Below are 22,829 nucleotides of genomic sequence, written 5' to 3' on the forward strand. Positions count from 1 at the left end.
TCGTGACTAGTTTTATATCCCTGATCTAATCATTTATATTGTCTGATGAAGCTGAACTAGGGTGCTGATAAGTAAAAGTAGAAATTCACCCTGGATAATTCCTTGCATTTGAGGCCTCTGCTTCTATAACAAAAATTAACTCAAATCAATTCCATGTGTAAAGATCTGTTCCCTATTTCATTAATTCTAAAAACTTCTGTACACTGAGGCTGCTTGGAGGAAATTTAGTTTTTCTATCCTATACACAGTTATCTCGATGCCCTATAGAATGAAACTAATGTCATACTAGCTACAAGTTACTAAGTGATAGGGCTGGTAAATATCATGGATCAACAGTTGTAGATCTTCATTTAAAAAGTGACCCTACACAATAAACTTCCTTTCAAAAAAAACAGAGGAAAGAAAAAAAAAGAAAACAAAGGGAGGAAAGGAAGTAGGAAGAAAAAGGAATATAAGAGAACTCATTTAGCCAACAGAATGAGAAGTGATTCTGTCGTCCTTCTTATCACCCAAATTATAATATGAATCATGCATACTGTAATCAGCTATGTCCCATGACACTAGTTTTATAATGTACACAGCAAAGTGACTTGAAAAGACAAAGGATACCTTCTGGAGGAGTCCCAATGCTGCTGCCAAGACCCAAAATAGCCATCTTGTGAACCCTTGGCTCCAGCATCACAGCAGATTCTTCTCCCCTTTCCCAGTGAGGTATTTTGACCGGCTCCAAGTGGACATTCTCCAGCCCATCTTCCTGCAGGTTCTGGTACATGATTTGGATGGCTTTTTCCAAGCTCTTGGAGCCGCTTGGTCGGGGTCCAACAGTATCAACCAGAAGTGCCAGTCGCTCATAAGATCTGTTCTGGGCTTTACCATAAACAGCAAGGTTGATGATTGCTTTAGCAACATCTTTATAGCGGGCTATTTCTTCTTTTATTTCTTGAAAAGTCCTCCGAGAGATGTCATTCTTATAGATCGCTTTCCCAGAGTTCAGGGAGAAAAGGTGAACAACACCAACAAATGTGAAAAGAAGGAACTTCATTGATTCTTCCAGGTGGTTTTCTTCCTAAAATAATCTGTATAAGAAAGAAACATGGTTTAGGGGGAAAGAATCTCACAGCCATATGCCATACCCCAGGCACAGCTTTTCAAACAGGAGTCCCTTCCCTTCTCCACCACTGCCCAATTCCACTATCAAATTCAGGCACCATAATTCCCAGGAATGAAGAAGCATAGGGAGGCAATGATTGGCTGAATAGGCAGTATTTATTTAAAACCACAGAATCACATGTTACCTAGTGATCCAGTTTAAAGTATGCTAAAAGGTTAAAATAAGACAACTAGGAAAGAGAAAGAAAAAATGTTAGCAGTGTGGTGGCAGTGATAGGGTTAAACCCATACTGTCTGCTGTCCCTCCCTCTTAACAGAATATGATCCAAATGGATTTTAGAGTTCCCTGTACCTGATAGGCTCTTTCTTCTCTGCCTACTGAACTCATCCAGTATGGCCCCAGCAAGTGTCATCTTTTCTTGGTGCCTTCCTTAATTCCACCTGCTACACATTTAATCCTCACAACAACTCTATGAGATAGTTTCTTCTTTTTTTTTTTTTTAATACTTTTTTTCAGTGTTCGAAGAGTCATTGTTTATGCACCACACCCAGTGCTCCATGCAATACATGCCCTCCTTAATATCCACCACCAGGTTCATCCAAACCCTCACCCTCCTCCCCTCCAAAACCCTCAGTTTGTTTCTCAGTGTTCACAGTCTCTCATGGCTTATCTCCCCATCTGATTTCCCCCAACTCACTTCTCCTCTCCTTAATACGAACTTTTGTTTTATAAATGAGGATTGTGGAGTAGCAAGCGATTAAGTGACTTGCCACAGACACACAAAGGATTTCTCACTCTGGAGTCCATGCTCTAAACAATGCTACTTAAAGTATGGTCTGAGGACCAAGGCCAGTCCACAGCTGGTTTTCACTACTCTATAATAGATACAGAAGTTAAGAGTAAACACATCCAGTGCTTTGCAACAAAGCAGCCAATAGCCTCATGTAGTTACTTCAATTTAAATTGAATTAAACCAAATAAAATGGTTATTTTAGCTATCCCCATTTCGAATGCTTAATAGCCACATGTGGCTAGTGGCTACCATATTGGGAAACACAGACATAACATTTCCATCACCACAAAAAGTTCTATTGGATAGCATTAATTTAGACATCTTTATAAACAACTGATGAAACAATTGTACATTTGTCAAATCTAATGATTAAAAAATGGTGCTTCTCCTTATATGTCTCTTTTATTTCATTTTTCTAATTCACTGCTTTTCTATTTTGCAAAAGTATCAGTCTGAAACAAATCTGAAATTTTAAAAACTGGCCTTTTACCAAGATAATTTGAGAATCACAGTCATAAGCTACTATATTATGGGATAAATTCCAAATTCAACCAGTATACAAGGACTTTCAAAATATGGCTTCAACAACTACAACCTCATCTTTCCATTTCCCCCTCTAGAGCAAACAAATGTTTTCATTCTCTTTTTTAAGTTTTGTTTTGTTTTGCTTTATTTTTTTTTTGTTTTGTTTTGAGAGGGAGAAGGAAGAGAAAGCACACAGGACAGGAGGAGAAAGACAATCTTAAGCAGGCTCCACACTCAGCACAGAGCCCAGCACAAGGACTGACTTCAGGACCCTGAGATCATGACCTGATCTGAAATCAAGAGCCAGATCTTAACCAACTGAGTCACCCAGGCCCCCTACAAATGTTTCCATTCTTTTTATCATTCTCTCTTTCTCCCTTCTCCTCTTCCTCGTTTTCTCTTTAACATTACACACATCTTAGGGAAGCTTGTAGATACTGTGGCTAGCCCAAATTGAGATGTTTTCTAAGTGTAAAGTACAGACCTGATTTAATCTTTGTAACTGAATACCTCATACTTATGTATGAAAAAAACAAATATTTTAGCTGTATTAGGCTAAATATATTATTATTCACCTGTTTTATATTTTAATATGAAATTTGACATTTTAAACTTACTTATTTATCTTTATATCAGACAGTAATACTCTAGCTACATTGAACTGGACACTGTCCTTCCAATACCCAGGCTCTATCATAACTCTGAATTTCTACATATTTTCCTTCCCTCTTCCTACAAGACCCTTCTCCTCACCCTACTCCTCTTCTTCTGGCAGATCTCCACTCACTCTTTAATGAAAATCCTTTAAAAATCACCTCTTCTGTGGAGTCTCACCAAACACCTCTCCAGAGTTATGTGCACCATTTTCCATGCTTCTACCATAATTAACAATATTATCAACTAATATATTTGTTGATGAATTTGTCTCTCCTATTCTTGAAGTCAAGCAGTCATCACTGTATCTTCAATCGTTCTACCCATGTGTAAACTCTCAGTACATTTTCATTTAAGGAATGAATTTCAGTACATTTTCATTTAAGGAATGAATGAGCCCTTAATCCCTGTAGATCTTAGAGTGCTTGTCTTGCCTCCTTTACAAAGAAACTGAAGGAATAAGAACTTGCTATCATATTTAAAATATTCTGAAAAATTATGAAAACTATATACTGATGTTGTTCTCCTTCTTATTATAACTATTTATATGCAAGGTTCTTGGTTTCTATAGTCACCATTACTGATGCTTGTTTTTAAAAGCTAAATTTTATTAAACCATGAAAATATTTCACCAGATTGCAATTTATTCTTTAAAGTACATTCTTTCAATGTGGTGTTGGTGCAAAAAAAGAAGAAAAAGTTAATAACACATCAAGTAGTTAACACTAACCACAAGTATCTACTTCTCATTAAAAATTCTTTAAGCATCCCTTAAATGTTAACTACTTCACAATACATTTCTAGTGATGGATTAGAATCATATAATGGCAATATTGTGGTACAGGAGAGCTTAGGGATTCCCAGGCCATACCCTTGTTTTGCAGAAACAGGACTTGTGCTGTGATTCCTAGGTAGCAGATAAACCAGCAAGTACAATCAAACACGTAACTGGACCAACTAGTGCAGACTTCCCGGAGGATCACAAATTGTTCTCTTATAGGAAACTGCATGCATTTACAAATAACAGAAATTCAATGAGGGACACCCAAATGCAGTCTGAGAAGCAAATAACTATAGCAAAAAATATGTACTCAAACAGTCTCATATATAGAGTAGCACCAGAACACAGAAAAGAACAAAAGAAATCATGAAAAGCTATATAGAAAGGACATGACATCTCAAGACAGACTCGAGTAATGGCCCCCTAGGCAGAGAAGAAAGGACCGCTTTCAGAGGGACCAATGGGACATCATCCCTAGGCTACAATCTGGTTAGAAGATATGTTTAGAAGATAAGGGCCTGCATCTAACACTTTTAGATCTTTTTGCATATATGTCAAGTTGAATCAATAGAAAACATGCCATTTTCATAATAATTCTTAATGCCTGTTAGCATGGTCAGTTAATTTAATTTTGACACTAAAAAATGATGTAATTACTTTAAAACATAAGCCAGTATCTGTGAGTGTTGTTCTTAATAACTTAACTATAGTTTATCTTCAATCCCACAAATGCAATAAATACTTATTTTTAAAAGTAGTTTAGGGACGCCTGGGTGGCTCAGTTGGTTAAGCAGCTGCCTTCGGCTCAGGTCATGATCCCAGCGTCCTGGGATCAAGTCCCACATCGGGCTCCTTGCTCATCAGGGAGCCTGCTTCTCCCTCTGCCTCTGCCTGCCATTCTGTCTGCCTGTGCTTGCTCTCTCTCCCTCTCTCTCTCTGACCAAAAAAAAAAAAAAAAATATATATATATATATATATATATTAAAAGTAGTTTAACTTAAAAGATGATAGATTTTTTTAATCTTTCAATAGATCAGTTTTTCTCTGAATGTAATATTAGTACTTTAGAAAGTTTACTAAGATCAAAGGTAGAGAACTACGTGAGGAATTACCTGAAACACTTGACATGAGTAAACACTAAACAAATATTCGTTGATTCTAAACCTGGTTTTCCCTAGAACATAATCTGAAAATTACTGATGCAATTCTTGGCTAAAATGCATAATTATATATCTCTCCGATGACACACTGCAAGAATCTTTTATTATAATTGTTTTTAAGGAGGCACATTAGCCCAACTAAGATATGTTTTCATTAATAAATAGTAGAAAATAATAATTATTACTAACAGTGGTAAATAGCTGGAGATGTAACAAAAATGGAAGAAAATATTCCACTTATGAAAAACACCGTAAATAATAGGCAATTTATAATATGTAATTTAAAAAATAATGCAACCCAATATATAATTATATACTCCTAGCAAGAAATAGAGATCTATAATAAAAATTAAAATAGTAAAATATAGAGACAGAATAAAGCCAAATAAAGGCCAATATAATCAAGGACAGTTTGAGGAAATATTCTCCTAATTCACACATTTAGGGTCACCATACACCAAAAAATTCATTCTGGACTTAGAGTCAATTCAAATGAGAAGAATAACCAAGGCACCAGTTTATCTGCCAAAAAAAAAAAAAAAAAAAAGAAATCAAGAAGGGTTTTGATGACACAAACACAGATTTACGTACCATATCTTTCCATATTAGTACTAGGGAATAGTCCTAGTAGCTCACAGCTAATTCTAGGAAAATCAAAATGTACCATTTTTCACAATGAGTGATAAACATGTGAATAGCTCCCCAACAAAAGAAAGAATTTGATAAAATCATGAATGATGCAATCACTGGAAGTCATTTTAATCTACCACAAAGCACTGGCTCCACACCCACCCAAGGAAAGTTCCCTAGGGGATCACTAGGAGGATCTGCTGATCTGAAAGACTTTAGTCTGCCCTGGATCAGAAATACAAATATATCCCTATACCATCATTTCAGTGAAATAAAACTAAACAAGTTTTAGTAGTACTTTTTTTTAGTAGTCTGCAAATGGAGAAAAGAATTCTATGGTGATCAACAACGACAAGTAGTACTACTCATTTCAAACATTTCCTCTTTATGAACCATAAACAGTGTTCTGTTTTGGTTGTAACTCCATCTCGCCATTCATTTAACAAAAATTTATTGATCCCCTACTAAGCACTGAAGACACAGTTGTGTGAGAGAATACCCACACCCTCTTGGAGCTACCAAGTATAAATAGGAAGACAGAATGTAAAAATCCCTGTAACTAGGGCAGTTACAAGGTTCTGGGAGAACAGAGGGAAGGAGGGGGTGAAGAAGCCAATGCTTGAGCTGAGATTTAAAGGGTACTGAAGGGCATGTGAAGAAGGTGGGGGTGGCATGGAAGAAAAAGTAACCCAACACAGGAACAACCCAAGCAAAGACACAGAGGCTTTACAAAACATGGGCTCTGGAGAAAAGGGCAAGTAGCTGGTGGGGGGTGGGAGTGGGTAGTGGAAGATACAGTAGGAATAGGGTCTGACTGAGAAGATCTATTGGTAAAGCTCCAACATATATGGAGCAAAATGCCCTACGGTGCTGTAATGGGGACACAAAGAATGTTTCCCACCCTTCAAGCAACCAGGAAAGGGAAGGAAGCAAAGAAGGGAGGAAGGGAGGAAGGGAGGGCATGAAGAGAGGAGAAAAAAGGAAGGCAAGCTTCTTTTTTTTTTTTTTAATTTAAATTCAAGTAGCCAACTTATAGGACATCACTAGTTTCAGATGTAGCATTCAACAATTCATCAGCTGAGTACAACACCCAGTCTTCATCACACCACATGGCCTCCTTAATGTCCACCACCCAATTACCCCATGCCCCATACACCTACCCTCCAGCAACCCTCAATTTGTTTCCTATAGTTAAGAGTCTCCCATGATTTTTCTCCCTCTCTGATAACTTCCCAATCTGTTTTCCCTCCCTTCCTCTATGGTCCTCTGCCCTGTTTGTTCCACATATGAGTGAAACCATATGAAAATTGTCTTTATGTGTTGACTTATTTCACTCAGCATACACCCTCCAGTTCCATCCACGTCGATGTAAATGGTAAGAATTCATCCTTTCTGATGGCTGAGTAATATTCCTGTGTGTGTGTGTATGTGTGTGTGTGTGTGTGTGTGTATACACCACATCTTTATCCATTCATCTGTCAATAGACATCTTGGCTCTTTTCTTTGTCATTATCACTACCTCCTGTCTCCTCAGCACAGAGAATTCATCCAGATTCTACATCAGGGCAAGGTTCCTCAAAATCCTCAAACAAGCCACTACTTATTACTATCTGGTTATTCCTTGGAATTTTCACATAGGAAAGTAACCCTTGCTTACAAAAGGTGTATTAGTCAAGCAATTCACTTATAAAAACGCTCAAGATTTTCTTCCATTTAAAATTCTTAAATACTCTTAACCTAACTGACAAAAAAAAAAAAAAAAAGAAATCCTGTGCACTCTTGAACAATTACAGGACATCTGAAATGTCTAAACTTAAACTGCACATTTTCTAAACATACTCTTTATTTTTAATACAAAGGTTGAAGCCATTGTTCCTTTACTTGAATTCAAACTATAAAAATATTAAATATTATGCCCTTCAAAATCTTAAACAACTATTTTTAAACCCATGCTGTATCATGCCTTTGAATTCAGCAGAAGTTATATATTCAAAGGAAATTGGAAGCACTATTTGAGAAAGACTTGCTTTTCATATATTGTCTCCATGATCCATAGTTACAGATTATCTTTTTCATAAAAAGAGATAAAATTCTTTATAATGTCATTTTCATTCTTTTCTACTTAAATCTGGAAGCAAACTGAAGCAAAACCAACTTTTCTCCTACTGTGAATTATTTTCTCTCTAATAATAGGTTTATATTTTGAGGAAACAAAACAAAATCCTTTTCTTCTATTTCTAAATATTTTTCCTAGAATATTATTGTTTAAAAATGTCTCAGGCTATGATAGAAATGCCAGGATGAATAGATTAAGTGAAGTGGAAAGGGACACAATGAAAAGAGAACACACTGAAAAGACAGAAGGAGTAGGATTTAGGGACTGAGGCTTTCACTGATTTTTAATTGTGTCACTTTTTTCTTCTAAAGACTGAATATACTACCTCCATGAAAACTTAAATATTTCCCCTAAACCTTCCATTGCTGAACAGGGCTCACGGATATAAATTTAACTCTTAGTCTTCATTCCAGAGAGTGTTGCAAACAGAAAGACCAAAAATTCTAAATCCTGGCACAGACAGTGGCATATCAAATCTCACTTTCTGACTCCTGCTAACATGCCTGGATTTATAATGATTAGCCCTTTAACCATCTTAAGGAAGATCATCCTTCCCTTTATGAAATTCAAAATTCATGCAGTGCTGGGCTTCCATTTTCCATAGCTTATATTCCAATTCTTTCAATCATTCAAGAAAGCTCACTGAGAACATATGACACGCCAGGAACTGTGCAAGAATTTGGAGAAGACTGAAAAAACGAGCAAGACGCAGCTCATACTACTGTCAAGCACTATTAATGACCTATTCTACAGCCATGCCCCTTTTTTCTTGCTAACCAAACTTCAATTTTGTTTGAAATGCAAAGTGTCCGGCCTCATTCATCTGAGACAGTTGTTCTCAATATGGATGGTGCTACACCTAGGAGTTCTTTTTGAGTATGTGGTGGGGGAGGGAGGATTTCTGATTGTCATGAGTGTGTAGGTCCTATTAGTAATTACTTGGCAGGGGCCAGGGATGGTAGACATACTGTGATGTGGGATACAATCCTGTATACTAAGAACTCGCTAACATTCCACATAGATTTTCTAAACATGAAAAAATCCATTACATGAGCCTTAAACCTAACTGCATTGTACATACAAAATAGTTTGTGTATAGTTTTGATGCAAGTTGACTTTTTCAAGAAGCTCAGGAAGCTTCCTATGCTGTATTTTGTTTAGAACCTTACTGTGAGCTGTTCATCCTCTCTCAGCTAAACACCCGTGACTACACTGTTTCTGGTCTAGGAAACATCACCACCACACTCCTGGGCCATCTACATTTGTTGCTGTCACGTTCACCACACAAGCATCTGACTACTTCATTACGTTTAGTGGAGTCATGCCTGCAAATGTACATTGTGAAGGACTTTATTGTAAATTACATTCCTTTAATTCCTCCTCTATATTATAGCTAGGGTAGCATACTGATTTAATAAAAAATATGCATAAGCAGGTTATCTGTGATGCTTCTTCAGAATAATGAAGCACATACCATAAATTAGTATTTTTTAAAAAGGAGAGACTGCATCTAACAGGACAGTGAACTAGTGGTTTAAGTGAACTGGGCAACACTCTTCCTTACTCTTGCAGCCAACCTTCCAGCCAGAGAGACCCTGGGACCCAGTTCTACTCAAAGAGATCCAAACAGAAGCCACTGACAAGAAAGTGGCCACAATTCTAGAGCTGTGACTGCTACTTTGTAACCCTAAGGGCAAGTCCAAGAGAGTCGGTCCTGGCATCACTGAGCAGCTGAACCAATACCAGCATCCCCAACTCATCCGTGAGTGGAGGAAAATACATTCCATTGGTTTTCGCCACTGTTGGCTGGATTTTCTGTTCATTGTGCCTGTAAATACATTTCCAACTGCTATACAACTTCAGGGACTTCTTGGGGGTCCATAATTAAATACAATTTTAATACTGATACCATAAGGAAGGTCCAGGATCCAGCCTACAGTCTACATAGATTTCCCAAATGCACCTAGATTCTCAATATCCAATGTCAAACTCAGAATCTTCCCTTCCAAGCCTGCTCTTCCTTTGATGCCTGCCCTACTCAGTAAGTTAGAAACTGCAGTGTGTTATTGGACTCGTGCCTCTCTCTCTCAGGGAGAACAGGTGAACAGTTGGCAAGTTTTGCCTATAATTCCACCTTCAAGTTCTTTCTTGACTAATTTCCCTCTTCTCCACCTTATCATCACTCCCCTAGCGCTGAACCTCATTATCCTTCATTTGAAACACTTCCTGACACATATCCCTGCCTTAGAGGCAGGTCCCTTTCCAACCCATCTTCCTTATTGCCACCAGAATTATCTTAAACCCAAATCGAATGACTCCTTGGCTTGCAACATCTGTTTCCCCACTCTTCACTGTTCGGTGTTATGGGTATGGCGGTCTTCAAGATCATTCCCTGCTGTTCCCCCACCCTGGCATCGATGCCCCAACAGGCTGTGTACCAGTTCTTGACGTCACAGAACACTCTTTATACCTCTCTGATTTTATTCATGCTATCCCTCTGCTAAAGTGCCTTTTCACTCTTCCTCCATCTGGAGAAGTTGCAATCATAATGCAAGGTCCAGCTCCTCAATCTCCAGCTCCCAGAAGGATTAATCTCTGCCTTTTCAACAACACATTTTATGCTCTGTGTTTCTATGTCTGGCACCCTGCCGGACTATATATCACTTAATAGCGATAATATTTTACAGTTTTAAAACTCACCAGGCATGTTTTCTGCAAGGAATATGTTTTATTTATTTTGTATACTAAGCAAATAGCAAAATACCTGTCAATAAATATTTATATGATAAATGAATAAATTCATCAAACAAGTAGTTATATTTCACAACAGAAGAATATAGCTCTGATTCATCACTTTCGTGATTACTTTTCCTGCATCAGACATGAATTTGCTCCTTTAAACTGTAGCATATTCACAAGTTGCTTTCATAAAGGGAGTCAAGAAACCTAGGACTTGGTCATGGCTGTCCCTCTCTAGATGCATGAATTTGAACAACTTATTGGAAGTCTCTATGTGTAAAATAAGGGATTGATATCAGCTCTAACAGTCTATTATGGATTTTCTTAAATTTTTAATATAAGTCACAATTTTCTTTGCTTTCCATGTTAGCACTTGACTAAATCACCTTACACCAAACACTTAATTGGGTCATATATAAAAACGACTACTCAGTCTACCAGTTTGTTTCCTCTTACTAGCCAACTGAAACTGAACTCACAAAAGTCATTATGGGTGCCCTTGTCCCTAAATCCAATGAAAACATTTCATTTCCTATCATAAGTGACATCTGAAACATTTAACTCTACAGACAGCCTCTCCTTTTCCAAATACCTTTCTTCCTGTATCTGTGCTCTTTTTCCCAACCTTTCTCTGTGGGGTCTCTTTTCTCCATCTCTTCTTTAAGGTTTATTATTTCCTAGGGCTCTCTCCTTGACCCTCTTCTCCTACTACACATTGTAAATGGGAAGGTCATTCACTCCAAAGCTTCATTTACCAAGCACGGCATGAGCTCAGCTATAGGTTAATAAGCTCTCTTAGTTTGGATCCCCACAGACACCTCTAACTCAACACATCTCAACCCTTTTCATGACTTTTCCCCCAAGTCAGTTCCTCTCCCTGAGTGCCCACTCTTGATGCATGGCATTTCTACCACCCATCATCTGCACCATTTGGGTCATCTCACCCTCTTTTAAACCCTTCAGCCACTTGATCATTAAGTGCTATCAAATTGAAGTTCTAAAGAGCCCTCAAACCCACCTTTCCCCTCTAAATCTTCCTCACCAGCTTGGTTTCTGGCCATATTATCTTAACCTGAACCACCACAACAATCTCCTAACTCATCTCCCTGTTTCTAGCCTCCTCTATTTCCTATAGTGGTTATCTTTCTTCAAAATATTTATATTCAAGGGACGCCTGGGTGGCTCAGTGGGTTAGGGCCTCTGCCTTCGGCTCAGGTCATGGTCTCAGGGTCCTGGGATCGAGCCCCGCATCGGGCTCTCTGCTTGGCAGGGAGCCTGCTTCCTCCTCTCTGCCTGCCTCTCTGCCTACTTGTGATCTCTGTCTGTCAAATAAATAAATAAAATCTTTAAAAAAAATTTATATTCAAAATGCATACCTCTCCCACTAAAATGGGGACTCAATGTGGGCAGGAACTGTGTAGAAGCCATCTTTGAATCCCTAGGATCTAGCACTGATCTGACATTTAGTACTCAATAAACATAGGCAGGAAATGTAGGAGGAGACATCTGAATTAGTTTGGGGAAACTCCAAGAGCTAGCAGGTGTATGGGTTGGGAAGGTGGAGTGAATGTACATTCCAGGCTGAAGAGCAGCTCTTCTCTCTCTAAAATTCAAAGAAAAGTGCTTAGTAATATGTACCCTCTTGAGCTGAAACTTTCTGTATAAGCAGATAATTCCCAGCTATAAGACCATTTCTTAAAAGCATTTGTGTCCACATGGGCACCTAACTTACTGCTTTTTGGAGTAAGCATTCATACTGTTTATTTGTTCACATTAGTTTTTTAGTACCTATTTTTCACATGATGGGGGACAGGAGGGCAAGACAGTAAAAAAGGGAGAGACCAGAGAAGAACCTTTGCTCCCACTGCACCTTCAATTCCACTCACTAAGAAAAAAAAAAAAAAAATCCCACAGAGTTTGAAATCTTTTGAAAGTCCCTGATAAAAACTGGTGAAATATGAACAAAGTCTATGGATTCTCCTAAAGGCAATTTCCTGGTTTTGATATACTATAGTCACAGATGTTCCCACTATGGGAAAGCTGGTGGAAGGACACAACAGGATCTCTCTGTATTATTTTTGTGGCAATCTACATGTCTATAATTATTTCAAAGTAAGAAGTTAAAGAAAAGACCTACCTACCTGACTCCTTTTTAAGCATCAAAAAAAAAAAAAAATCATAACACTTATTTGTATTTCTGGAAAAAAACCATACAAGAGTGAACCAGAACTGGTCCAACTCCAAAACAGGGATAGGAGTGTCCCAGGCCCACCTCTCCTACCATCTTAGACTAGGATTCACCTGTTTCTAACAGCTTTGCCATTATTTGTCTAAGAGCCAAGATAAAGAGCCTTTATTTCCAACATCTCTGCCATTGAACATATCATCCTGAATAAGGTATGGGCATTGTAGAGAAAAGGAAGGAGGACTGAAGGAAGACACACATATCCTCACAGCCAGGCAAAGAAGCCAGTACATGATACTCCCTTTTTTTCGCCTGGTTCTGGAAGTTAGTACAGCGACAGCAGGTTAGTGAGGTGATGAGAGGAGGGTAAGTGGTAAACTGACAGGCAGAAGGAATCCTAGGAACTGTGGGGTTGAACTACTTGCTGGGAGAGGCCCACCAAGAGACCCTGCTCCTCCCACCCGCCATACTGAAACACTCATGGCCTGACTCTACAGATGTCAGGTGATCTCCCTCTAATCCCTCCTCATGCCATCAGTAATGAACCACTTTGCTGACTCATTTTGCGTCCCTGACATTTTACTGTTTACCAGTGAGCGGCTTTTGAGTTTGCCTTCTAAAAAAATTAATTGGGCTCATTCTACTAATACTTTTTCTGGATTTCTTTATTCCTTCCGAGTTTTTTCAGTGTATAAAACGACGTAGCGTAAATTCCTACTGTTCTTCATAGGCATATTTGTTCATATAGCCAAACGTAACTGACTTTTGACCTACATCATGATGGGACTGAGAGAAATACATAGAAAGTTCCCTTACAGCTGCTTAAGTGAAACAATATGATTAAAATTCCAACAAATGAAATCAACCATGAACCCAAGGACAAACTTTGTATCCTTGGCTTACAAAATCTGCACTGAAATTCAAAGAGGCTGTGAGACTGCTCTTGGTCCCTTTTTAAGGGGAAGATGCCATGCTGACCATGAGAGTGGACGCCTTTGAGAACAGGGGTCTATAATCTGGACTCCGCCACATGCATACACGCCTGCAGTCAGCCGCCATACGAAGCACATACGATCAATAAAAACACAGATAAATCATGAAAAATGCGGTTTATACCTCTTGGAGCCAAATACAAAGTGGGTAACCCTAGACATTAGCAATTCTGAGGCGCTACAATCCAGGAGAACTGAAAAAAGGGATGAAAGGAAATGGGATTGTAGCCTCGTAAAGTTCTAGCTTTCTAGGACTTGGACCCCCAACATAAGACTAATAGGAAGTGTTTTATTTCTGCCAATAAAACCAGCGGAGCATTTGTCTTCGATCTGGTGATATTAAAAAGCTATTAAAAGGTACAGCAGCCTCTTCCATAGGCAGGAGAGAGAATATGGTCTTCCTTGAATCAGACAAAGTGCAGAAATCTTCCAGAGAGTCAGCTGCAGAAAACTATAAAGCTAAAGATATATAGATTTAATTACCATTCACCAATATAGGGTTACAGTAAGCTGACTGTACTAATGTGTTTTTATTGCTAAACAGCATGTTTCCCCCATGCCTCTTCCCCTGAACTGGTTAATAACAAGTTGAACTGGTTAATAACAAGTTCCAAGGAACACTCTGGTAGAGATATTAGTAATTTCCTTTGGAACATGCCTTTCAGTTTCCCTCACTTTAGCCAGCTCCCCCATCCCATAAACACCAAAGCAGAAAGACCCTCAATGAATCTTGCTGCAAACACAGTTCTTGTTACAGCCCAAGCCAGGGAGGCCTCAGCAAGTCACTTACTGCAAAACTCGCTATTAAACCTGTCAAACAGACATATATGAAAACATTGCTTTACTAAACAGCTGTTAAGTTTCATGAGCTTAAAAAAGAAATACTATCTAGCTAGACACTGTTAACTCAACAGAGATTCACCATTCAGTTTTAAAATCTGATATGCTGGTACGCTTTTCCCCAAATCCTAACATTTGCTCTCTGCTACGAGATGGCTGCCACAGAGCGCCATTAGCAAACACCGGCTGAGCGCGCACACACACACACACACACACTCACTGCACAACAGTGTAAGCTAAGCTCCCTCCTTCCACATGGGAGCACAGAGCATCTGTTGCTTCGGGGCTCTTGCACAGGAAAAAGAGCATTTCTCAACAGTGTCAAGGGGAAATTAATGCACTGATTCCCCTCTATCCCAATGGTCAGACATTCATCACAGGTGGCAAAGAAAAGACTTAAGTCAAATAGATTCACAGTAATGGAGCTAAAACAATTATTCAAAGTGCTTAATCAGTCAATGTAAAATAAAACCATTGTAGCACTACATCCGTGCCCAGCCAGCAACATTATCCTGGGGGGAAAGAGCATTCATAAAACAAGTCTTCTAGGAAGTGGAGAAAGCAAGGTGAGACAGCAGATGTTTGACAGCAGGAAATTAAAAAGGTAACCTAAACAGAATAAAGAAGGAATCAGGGAGACACTTAGAGAGACGAGCATGGAGTGTGGAACAAAGGCCATGGTGGAAAATATGTCCCAGGCCAGAAGTGAGAAGGAAGGAGAAAAGAGCTCTACAAGAGGCCTAGGAACCAGCTAAGAGTGCTTTTCCTTAATGGGCAATTTCTAAAATCCAAAAAGCAGTTTTTAAAAAGAGAATCACATTCATCAGGAGATGAGGTGTTATGATTTAAAGGATTATGGAGACAGACTTAAAAAGATTCTTGGGTCCCAGATAGAGACTGCAGAAGAAACAGGGAGAAGAGAACTCCCTCTGGGGAGAGACAGAAAAGGTTTAGGAGGAGGACAGAGAGAAATCAAAGGAACCACAGCTTATCTCAATTTTTGTGACTTATTTCCCAATCTCTCTCGAAAGATGAAAAGCCCAGAGTCAGGTCACCCAAGTCATTGTTATGGGAAATGAGGTGAGGAAACACTCAGTTTGGAATAATCACCCCATAATTGCCTAGAGGTCTACTAAATCTGTGAAGGATCGGCCTGTTTCCTCAATGTAGTGCCTCTGATTTCCCTCCAGAGAATGCAGGAAATTGTATCCTTTGAAACAGATGAGCAGTTTTGGATAACATCAGATTCTATTGGAAAGCCCCCGGGGAATGAGTCGGCAACTCACAGCCTGCACCACACTGTCTGATACATTTAGTAGCAGATGAGGGGAAGTTTGTTGTGACAGCTGTGCAGAAAAAAGTCTGAAGGTGAGATGGATTTACAACACGAGAAGGTGATTTGGGTTTGGAAAAAGCAAAGTCATCTTCAGAAGGAAAGAGCATGCAGAAAAATGAACAAAAAGGAAGCGCGGAGCAGGTGGGGGAAAGCCCGGCTTGGTGGGAAGTTCTCTGCATTGTTTCCTCACATTGGGAGTGCCTGCGGCCCAGTCCCCAGGCCCCCCAAAAGCAGGTACACCATGCGTTTTTATAGCAGTTAGGACTGGCCAAGAGTGGGAATATCATACTACTTGCAAGACACATAGATACAGAGCAAACTTGACTTCTACTTGAAGATGACTTTCCTCTCTTCTCTCCACTTGAGGACTAAGGCGATCTTCTCCCAGATGGGGGCTGCTGCCTGCCCCTCCCTCACTTGCAGGGCCACACTGCTATTCTGTCCCACAGAGCAACCCCCCACCCCCACCCCATGATGTGTGTGTTCCCCATCTTCTTTCCTCCACCACTTGCTCGCAGGCAAGACATGAAACACAGGACCAGCATCAGAGGGAAAAGACCCTAATGCATTAGAAGCAGGACAATAAACATTGAGTGTTAGAGATAACGGCTGAAAACCTTCCAGAAGGTCCCTCTGTGCAGCCTGCTCTGGAAGTGACGTTCCTCACTTGAGGGAGGCAGGAAGGCAGGAAAGAGGAAGAAAACCATTATCAACCTCTGCCCTAGCAAGTGACTGAGCCACGTTTTCATATACATATCATCTATGACTCAATCCTCACAAGCAACCATTGAGTGATATTATTATTTCCGAAACGGAGGCTCAGAGATCATGATTTGCTCATGGCCAGTCGGGTAGTAAGAGGCAGAAGCCTTTCCTTCACTTCTCTGAGGAGCAAACGCTGAGGCACCCTTTAAAGAGCCTCACCTGACCCTTGCGGTTTGGGTTGGGGGGCCCTTCGGACTCCTGTATTCTAGGTACTTTCCCCACAGTACCTAACACTCTGCATTAGAATTGCCTGTTTATTTCTCAGTCTCCGTCTCCAGACTGAGGGTCACAGAAGGCAGAGGCCGCGTCTTCAGGATGCCTCCGAGCTAAATACTAAATACGAGACCCGGTCTCTCTGTGCTCCAGGAGTGCTGGGCTGGAGCGGGGAGCCCACCATTCCATGCTGTCTCTGAAATAATACCGCTGGGGATTTTAATTTCACCAAGTGCTTAGCAAAAAGAGAAAAAGTAGTTATGAAGACTACACACCTCCTGCTTTCAAGCTCAGACTCTATGGTCTCGATGGTACTAATTCTGCTTTGTGGAACGCAGTCATGGACTCGTAAAATAGGGTGTTTACATGCAAGTGACTCTACAGCTCTGTAAGACTTGCTATTCCCTGGTTGAAAATGAATGTTGGGGTTTTTCCAGGTTCTTTTCTGTAAAGTAATGAGAAACCCGGGTAAGCCCTGCTTTCACTCTGAGTCCCACAGACACCAATTATTCACACTCAATGTCACAACTTCAAAATGTTTAAGATGCTCTGAACTTTGGTGGCTTCTTTTTTTTTTGGAGATGGGAACAAAAAGAGAGCCCAATTACCTTAGCCCATGTTTTTGGAAGTCATTACGGTTTCTGCACCATAGAACCCATGCAATTGTTTCAGCAATCCTGTTCCAATGCCTGTTTCCAAAGTATAAAATACATGACTTGACCACCAGGAATGTCTGTACTAAGTCCAAGTGCAGAGTAGAGTGGCTCTGCCTCGGCTGTTACCCGTGAAGCCCCATCAGTTAGCAAAGTCTAATCAACCCAGAAAACCAGCAAAAAGAAGCCAACCAAACAACTAAGTCCAGATTTGCTGCAGTAGATCTGCTTCCAGTTATTTTTCTGTCTTGTTCCAAACACGTCTAGGTATGGCCTTCAATAAAGGCATGTGCAAAAGCTAGTTTTACTGAATTCCCATACCCGATGGGGATAGCAAATTGTGGACCTGAAAAAAATAGCCTCTAGCAAACCAAAACCAAGCTGGACATGCATGTAAGGTACTGAACTCTACAGAAAAAGCTGGGCCTTTATCAGTTTGTCTTGGCATTTATGTGGGTCCATGCCGTCCTTCAGGGCTACCAACACTGTGAGAAATCTCTCCTCAGTCTGCTGACTGCCTGCATTGGGCTTGTCCTAAAGTGTACAAGAAAAATGGTCCCTCCGATGCAGTTGCGGTAGTGGAAATTCCAAGTCTGAGGGCTAACATTCTTCTATTTTTTCACCTTATTCTTTAGTTCTTCATACCATTAGTCCAAGTGCCTTTAAAAACATTTTAGTAGCTTTATTGAGGTACAATTAATATATATGTCATATATATATATGTCAAATATACAATTTGATAAGTTGATATTATACTGAAAGAATAATCCATAAAGGAAAAGTTGATAACTTGGACTGCAATCACTTTTTAAGTATTTTTTCCTTTTAAAAAAACCTTATGCACAGCACCTATATAAAGAACAAATAAAAGCAGAGCTCCTTTTGAAGTGGGCAGGGATCCTAAGTCCTGTTCCCTTAGTCCCCTCATCACCTTCGTCTGTGGCTTCTAAGATGTCTCTGTCAAACACAGGGTCACAAAGAATAAAAAGTAGAAACCACTGGATTTTATTAGCAGGATGTTTGTAGCTGCCCAAAATAACCACTGACTTTTGTTGAGAGGCTATGTAGGCATTACATAATGTGAGAGATACTTTCTGGTATTTTTTTTTTCTTTTAATTCCATTAGGTGGGTATTACTTACATTCACACATGAGGAAATAAAGGCTCTTATAGTTGGTACATAGCACAGCTGGAATCTGAACCCAGTTCTGACCCACCCAACACCACACTCCTTTGGGTTCCAATGTTCAGGGAACCATACACACATTCCCTGGGAACCAAACATGAAAGATAAGACTTGGACTTTCTGTGGATGTAAACTACTTGTACAAAATGACAGTCGATTCTAAAACATGAAATTCTTATTTTTTTTAATCTTTTATGTAATTATTTTTTTTAATTTCCCTAGAAAAATAAACTCCAGCTCAAAATAACGTGTAATAAATATCCAGGATATTCTTCCTATAAAGCCACATCAGCATGTGATAGTGTGATAACCTCACTATAGAGCAAATAGCTTTGGCAAGGCCCTTCTCCCAGATACACACATACTTTCCCTGCCATCAGGAGCAAGTGGCACATAGGGGTCTGCAGCGAGCTGATAAATTCCATTTGTTTAAAGGCCCAAGTAAGCCAGTTAACTTTGCAGCATTCAGAAGAGGGGTGGAATATCAAATTGGTTATGAATATATTAATGTCACACAAACAGTAAAGAGCCAGAGCCTTGGCTAGGCCCAAGGTTAGGAGCTGTTAATGGAGGTAATAGTTACAATAATATCTAGTCTTTATCAAGTCCTCAGGACTTAATATCATATTATCTCATTTAATCCTCACAACAGCTCTGTGATAGATGGAAAACAGGCTTAGAGAAGATAAATGACAAGGTCAAGGTCACACAGTAAATGAGGGGCAGAGTCACGATTTGTACCCACATCAGTGACTACAGAGCCAGTTCTCTGAGCTACTGCTGTGGTCTACCTCTCTTAAGAGAGAGGAAGGGAAAGAAAACCAGAAAAATCTCCAATCTCTTCCTTGTAAACTTCTACTCCATTCCCTGGGGTAGGGCATTCACTCCCCTGATCACCTCATAGACCCTATAGAAGGAAGGGGACCCCACTGGAGAAGCCAGTCCAGGACTGCAGAGGAGGAAAATGAGAGATGCTGGGGAGAAGGTGCAAACCACCCAGGCTCCTGGAGGTGGTGAGTTACACCTATGAGGCACTTAGTTCCCCTGGGGGGTTATCTACCTCTGAGGGGCATCACAGACTTCAGGCTGGTTTGTGCCTATCAGGGGCGGACAGGCGGCTTTCTTCCCCTGAGCTGAAAACCCAATCAAGCCAGTCTTCCCTGCGCAACACCACCTCAGACCAGCAAGACCTTAGAAAGAATGGGAAAATGCTTGTCACCCACAACTTCTGCACTTCGGCAACAGGGAATTGAAGATTTAGAAGGGATGCTTTTACCCAAAAGTCACTAACGCTGCTTACTCCCTATGACGTTTCAGGCAGAATGCTCAGTCCCACAACAGTTTAATTGACACATATCCTAACAGACTTTTATAGCGTTAGTTTTTCTTGTTAGAAGATTTTGCCTCTCTCAGACATAATTACAAGTTCCATATTTTTGCCCTAAGGCTAAAATGTAAATCATTTCCTGGTATACCACAACTTCCCAGCATTGACTATATAAGGCAAGGCTGCACAGCATTTAAAATTAAAAACATCATTTTCCTAAATGTGTGTGTCATTATGATGTTTACCAGTGTGTTTTGCTGGTTAAGTCACAGTTCCTATGTACTTCAGTTGAAGGCCTGCTGGCGTGATATAAGCCTAGCGATGTCGCCTGAAACCCATAGGTTTTCTTCTCTTTGAATTCTCTTATGAGCTCCTTCATAGAGTACTTTATAGGGCTCCAGAATAGCGACTATTATGCCTTTTATAACCAGCAGGGGCTAAATTCATCTCTGTTGGTTAAAGTCCTACTTAGGCCCCTGAGAAATACTTCTCCTTCTCATTCGCTCTTAGAGTATCATCATGACAGACATGAGTAAAAATCCTGACTCTTCCACTTACGAGTCTGTACAAATGTCTTCACCTCTCTGAATCTGTGTTTCCTCCTCCATTAAGTGGGAAAGATAACAGCAGATGTAAAGAGTTCTTGCGAAACAGATTTATAACAGCCACTGGGCCCAGCATAGTTGCTCAGATGTCTGTTCCCTTCACTTGGTCTGCCCTTCTCCATGCAGCTCCCATTCCTGCCCATGAGAGTAAGACCCAGACCTGTAAGAATCACAGGGAAGAGAATGGAGGTTGTAATCACAACTCAGGACATCGTAAGAAATGGAACAGGCTTTTAAAAGCTATGCTAGCTCCACCAACCTTATCGCCTCGGTCCAATAAAGCAACAAGGGAGACAAGCAGCTAGGAGCCTGGATTATGAAATCAAGGGAACTTGGGCTCAAATGCTAGCTGTGACCTTGACCAGGTTACCTAACCTCTTTATATTGCAGTTTCTTCGTGTGTCACAGGGAGATAATAGGTAGTGGCCTACTTTACAGGGTTAGGAAGAACATTAAATGACAAAATGTATTTAACATGTCTAAGACAGTAGCTGGCATGTTGCAAATACTCAATGTCAGTGATCACTTCCTGTCTGCTGACAGCAAAAAGCAGCATGCCCCTGTCTTACGAGCTGAAGACATGGCCTCTAGTCAGCATGCTGTTCTTGGCACTTCGGACAAGTCACTTAAATGTTCTGCACCTCAGTCTCCTCATCCATAAAATGGAATGGGAATAAACCCCCACCATCCTTCACAGCACTGTTGGGAGTATCAAATAAAATAATGGGCATAAAAGCCCTCTGTGAAAGACAGCATAGAAATTTTAGAGGTTGTTATTATTACAATACAAATTGTTGTAGAAATGTTAATGGACATTAATCATAAGGTTCTTAAATTCACCCAAAAAAACAAGTTGATTTGAACAGGACTTAACTGAGTGAGGAAAAAAAAAAATCAACCCAGAAGCATCCATTAGTCAGGAAATCACACTTCAAAGAAGGGTTTTAATGCTTCATACATATTTATGCGGTCTATTTCTGACTTTGGAATTCAACAGCCCATTTTCCTAATACTAAAATCTCTTCATCTTTCACTGGAGGTTTGGGCAAAAGGGAAGAAAGGAAACAAGAGAATAAGTTGAGCCCCCTGAAGGCAGATTAAAGGTAGGGCAGAGATGGAGGAAAGTGAAGGAACCCATCCAGCAGAGTTTTAGAACAGCATACTTACTGGGGTGGTCCCAGGAGACGTGACTAGGTAGCACATTATTTCCCCCAGGTAAGAGACTAGGAAGCAAGGGGATGAGGTCATCACAGTAGGTGTCCGGGTTCCAAATTCTCCTTAGAAAATATTACTCAAACCTTGTCCTTTTCCAGGGTGTAGCTTTGGTGGAAGAATAGAGGAGTAGGAGCTCATTCCTATCCCCTTCACAAAGCGGACCAGCTTGTCGGTACATATGCACTGAACATCTACTATATGGGGAATACAGTGAGGTAAGACTGACCTCCCAGCCTTCAAGGAAGTGGCTCACAGTCCAATTGGTGATAAAGCACCTGAGATCATCATCAGTGCAAGTGAGCAAGTGGTAAGCCAGGATGTAGAAGCAATAAGGAGACTTATGTCATAACGGACCTCTGGGGTAAAAAATTTGGAAAAGGACTAAAAAATGAGTTAAGTGAGAGAGAATTCAGCCCCTGAGGATAAATTAAAAACACAAAAATAAACACAAATATGAAAAGCAAAATAATAATAATAATAATAATAGCAATTACTACATAGAAAACCAAAAGCCACCCGAGATGCCTACCTCATCAAATTCAGGGACAGGCTAATGGTTTAACTTCCTAACATGGTAGCAGGCTAGATGTGCATGACAGAGCTTTTCCTCACTTCTCATGATAAAAACACACACACACACACACAAACACACAACACACACACACAAGACTGGCAAAGTACAGAAAACCAAAGGTGAGAAGGAAGAGCCATTCACTGTGAGTGTAAAATTTCCATTTACTACGGGATCAGTAGGAACAGGTTAGGAAGTACACTCTTAGACCATACATTATGTGTTTCATCCTCACAACCAGACAGAAAGGATGGTCCCAAAAAATGTAGGAAAAGATCTTAATAACCCCTAGAGTCTACACCAAATTTCAGAACCCAACAGGTTGCAGAAATATGGTGAATGGCATCCACTTATATGGGATGTCTCCTGCAGTCATGGAGTCCTACCTAAACCACCTGCCCTGTCCTATCAGCCCTGCCTACCCTACTTTGG

General features: G+C 40.1%; 1 protein-coding gene across 1 annotated transcript in view; it reads right to left on the reverse strand.

Annotated features, from left to right (window-relative positions):
• The window catches only part of LOC111146606 (carboxypeptidase Q), a 496,537-nt gene that overhangs the window by 398,045 nt on the left and 75,663 nt on the right, over window positions 1–22,829 (reverse strand). Inside the window, exon 2 of the mRNA XM_022502233.1 lies at window positions 610–1,076. Coding sequence (XP_022357941.1) covers window positions 610–1,042 — 433 coding nt within the window. The 5' untranslated portion in view covers window positions 1,043–1,076. The remainder of the gene's footprint in view (window positions 1–609; window positions 1,077–22,829) is intronic.

The sequence above is a fragment of the Enhydra lutris genome, unplaced genomic scaffold (genome assembly GCF_002288905.1).
Source record: "Enhydra lutris kenyoni isolate GAN:26980312 unplaced genomic scaffold, ASM228890v2 scaffoldscaffold14, whole genome shotgun sequence".
Taxonomy (NCBI): domain Eukaryota; kingdom Metazoa; phylum Chordata; class Mammalia; order Carnivora; family Mustelidae; genus Enhydra; species Enhydra lutris.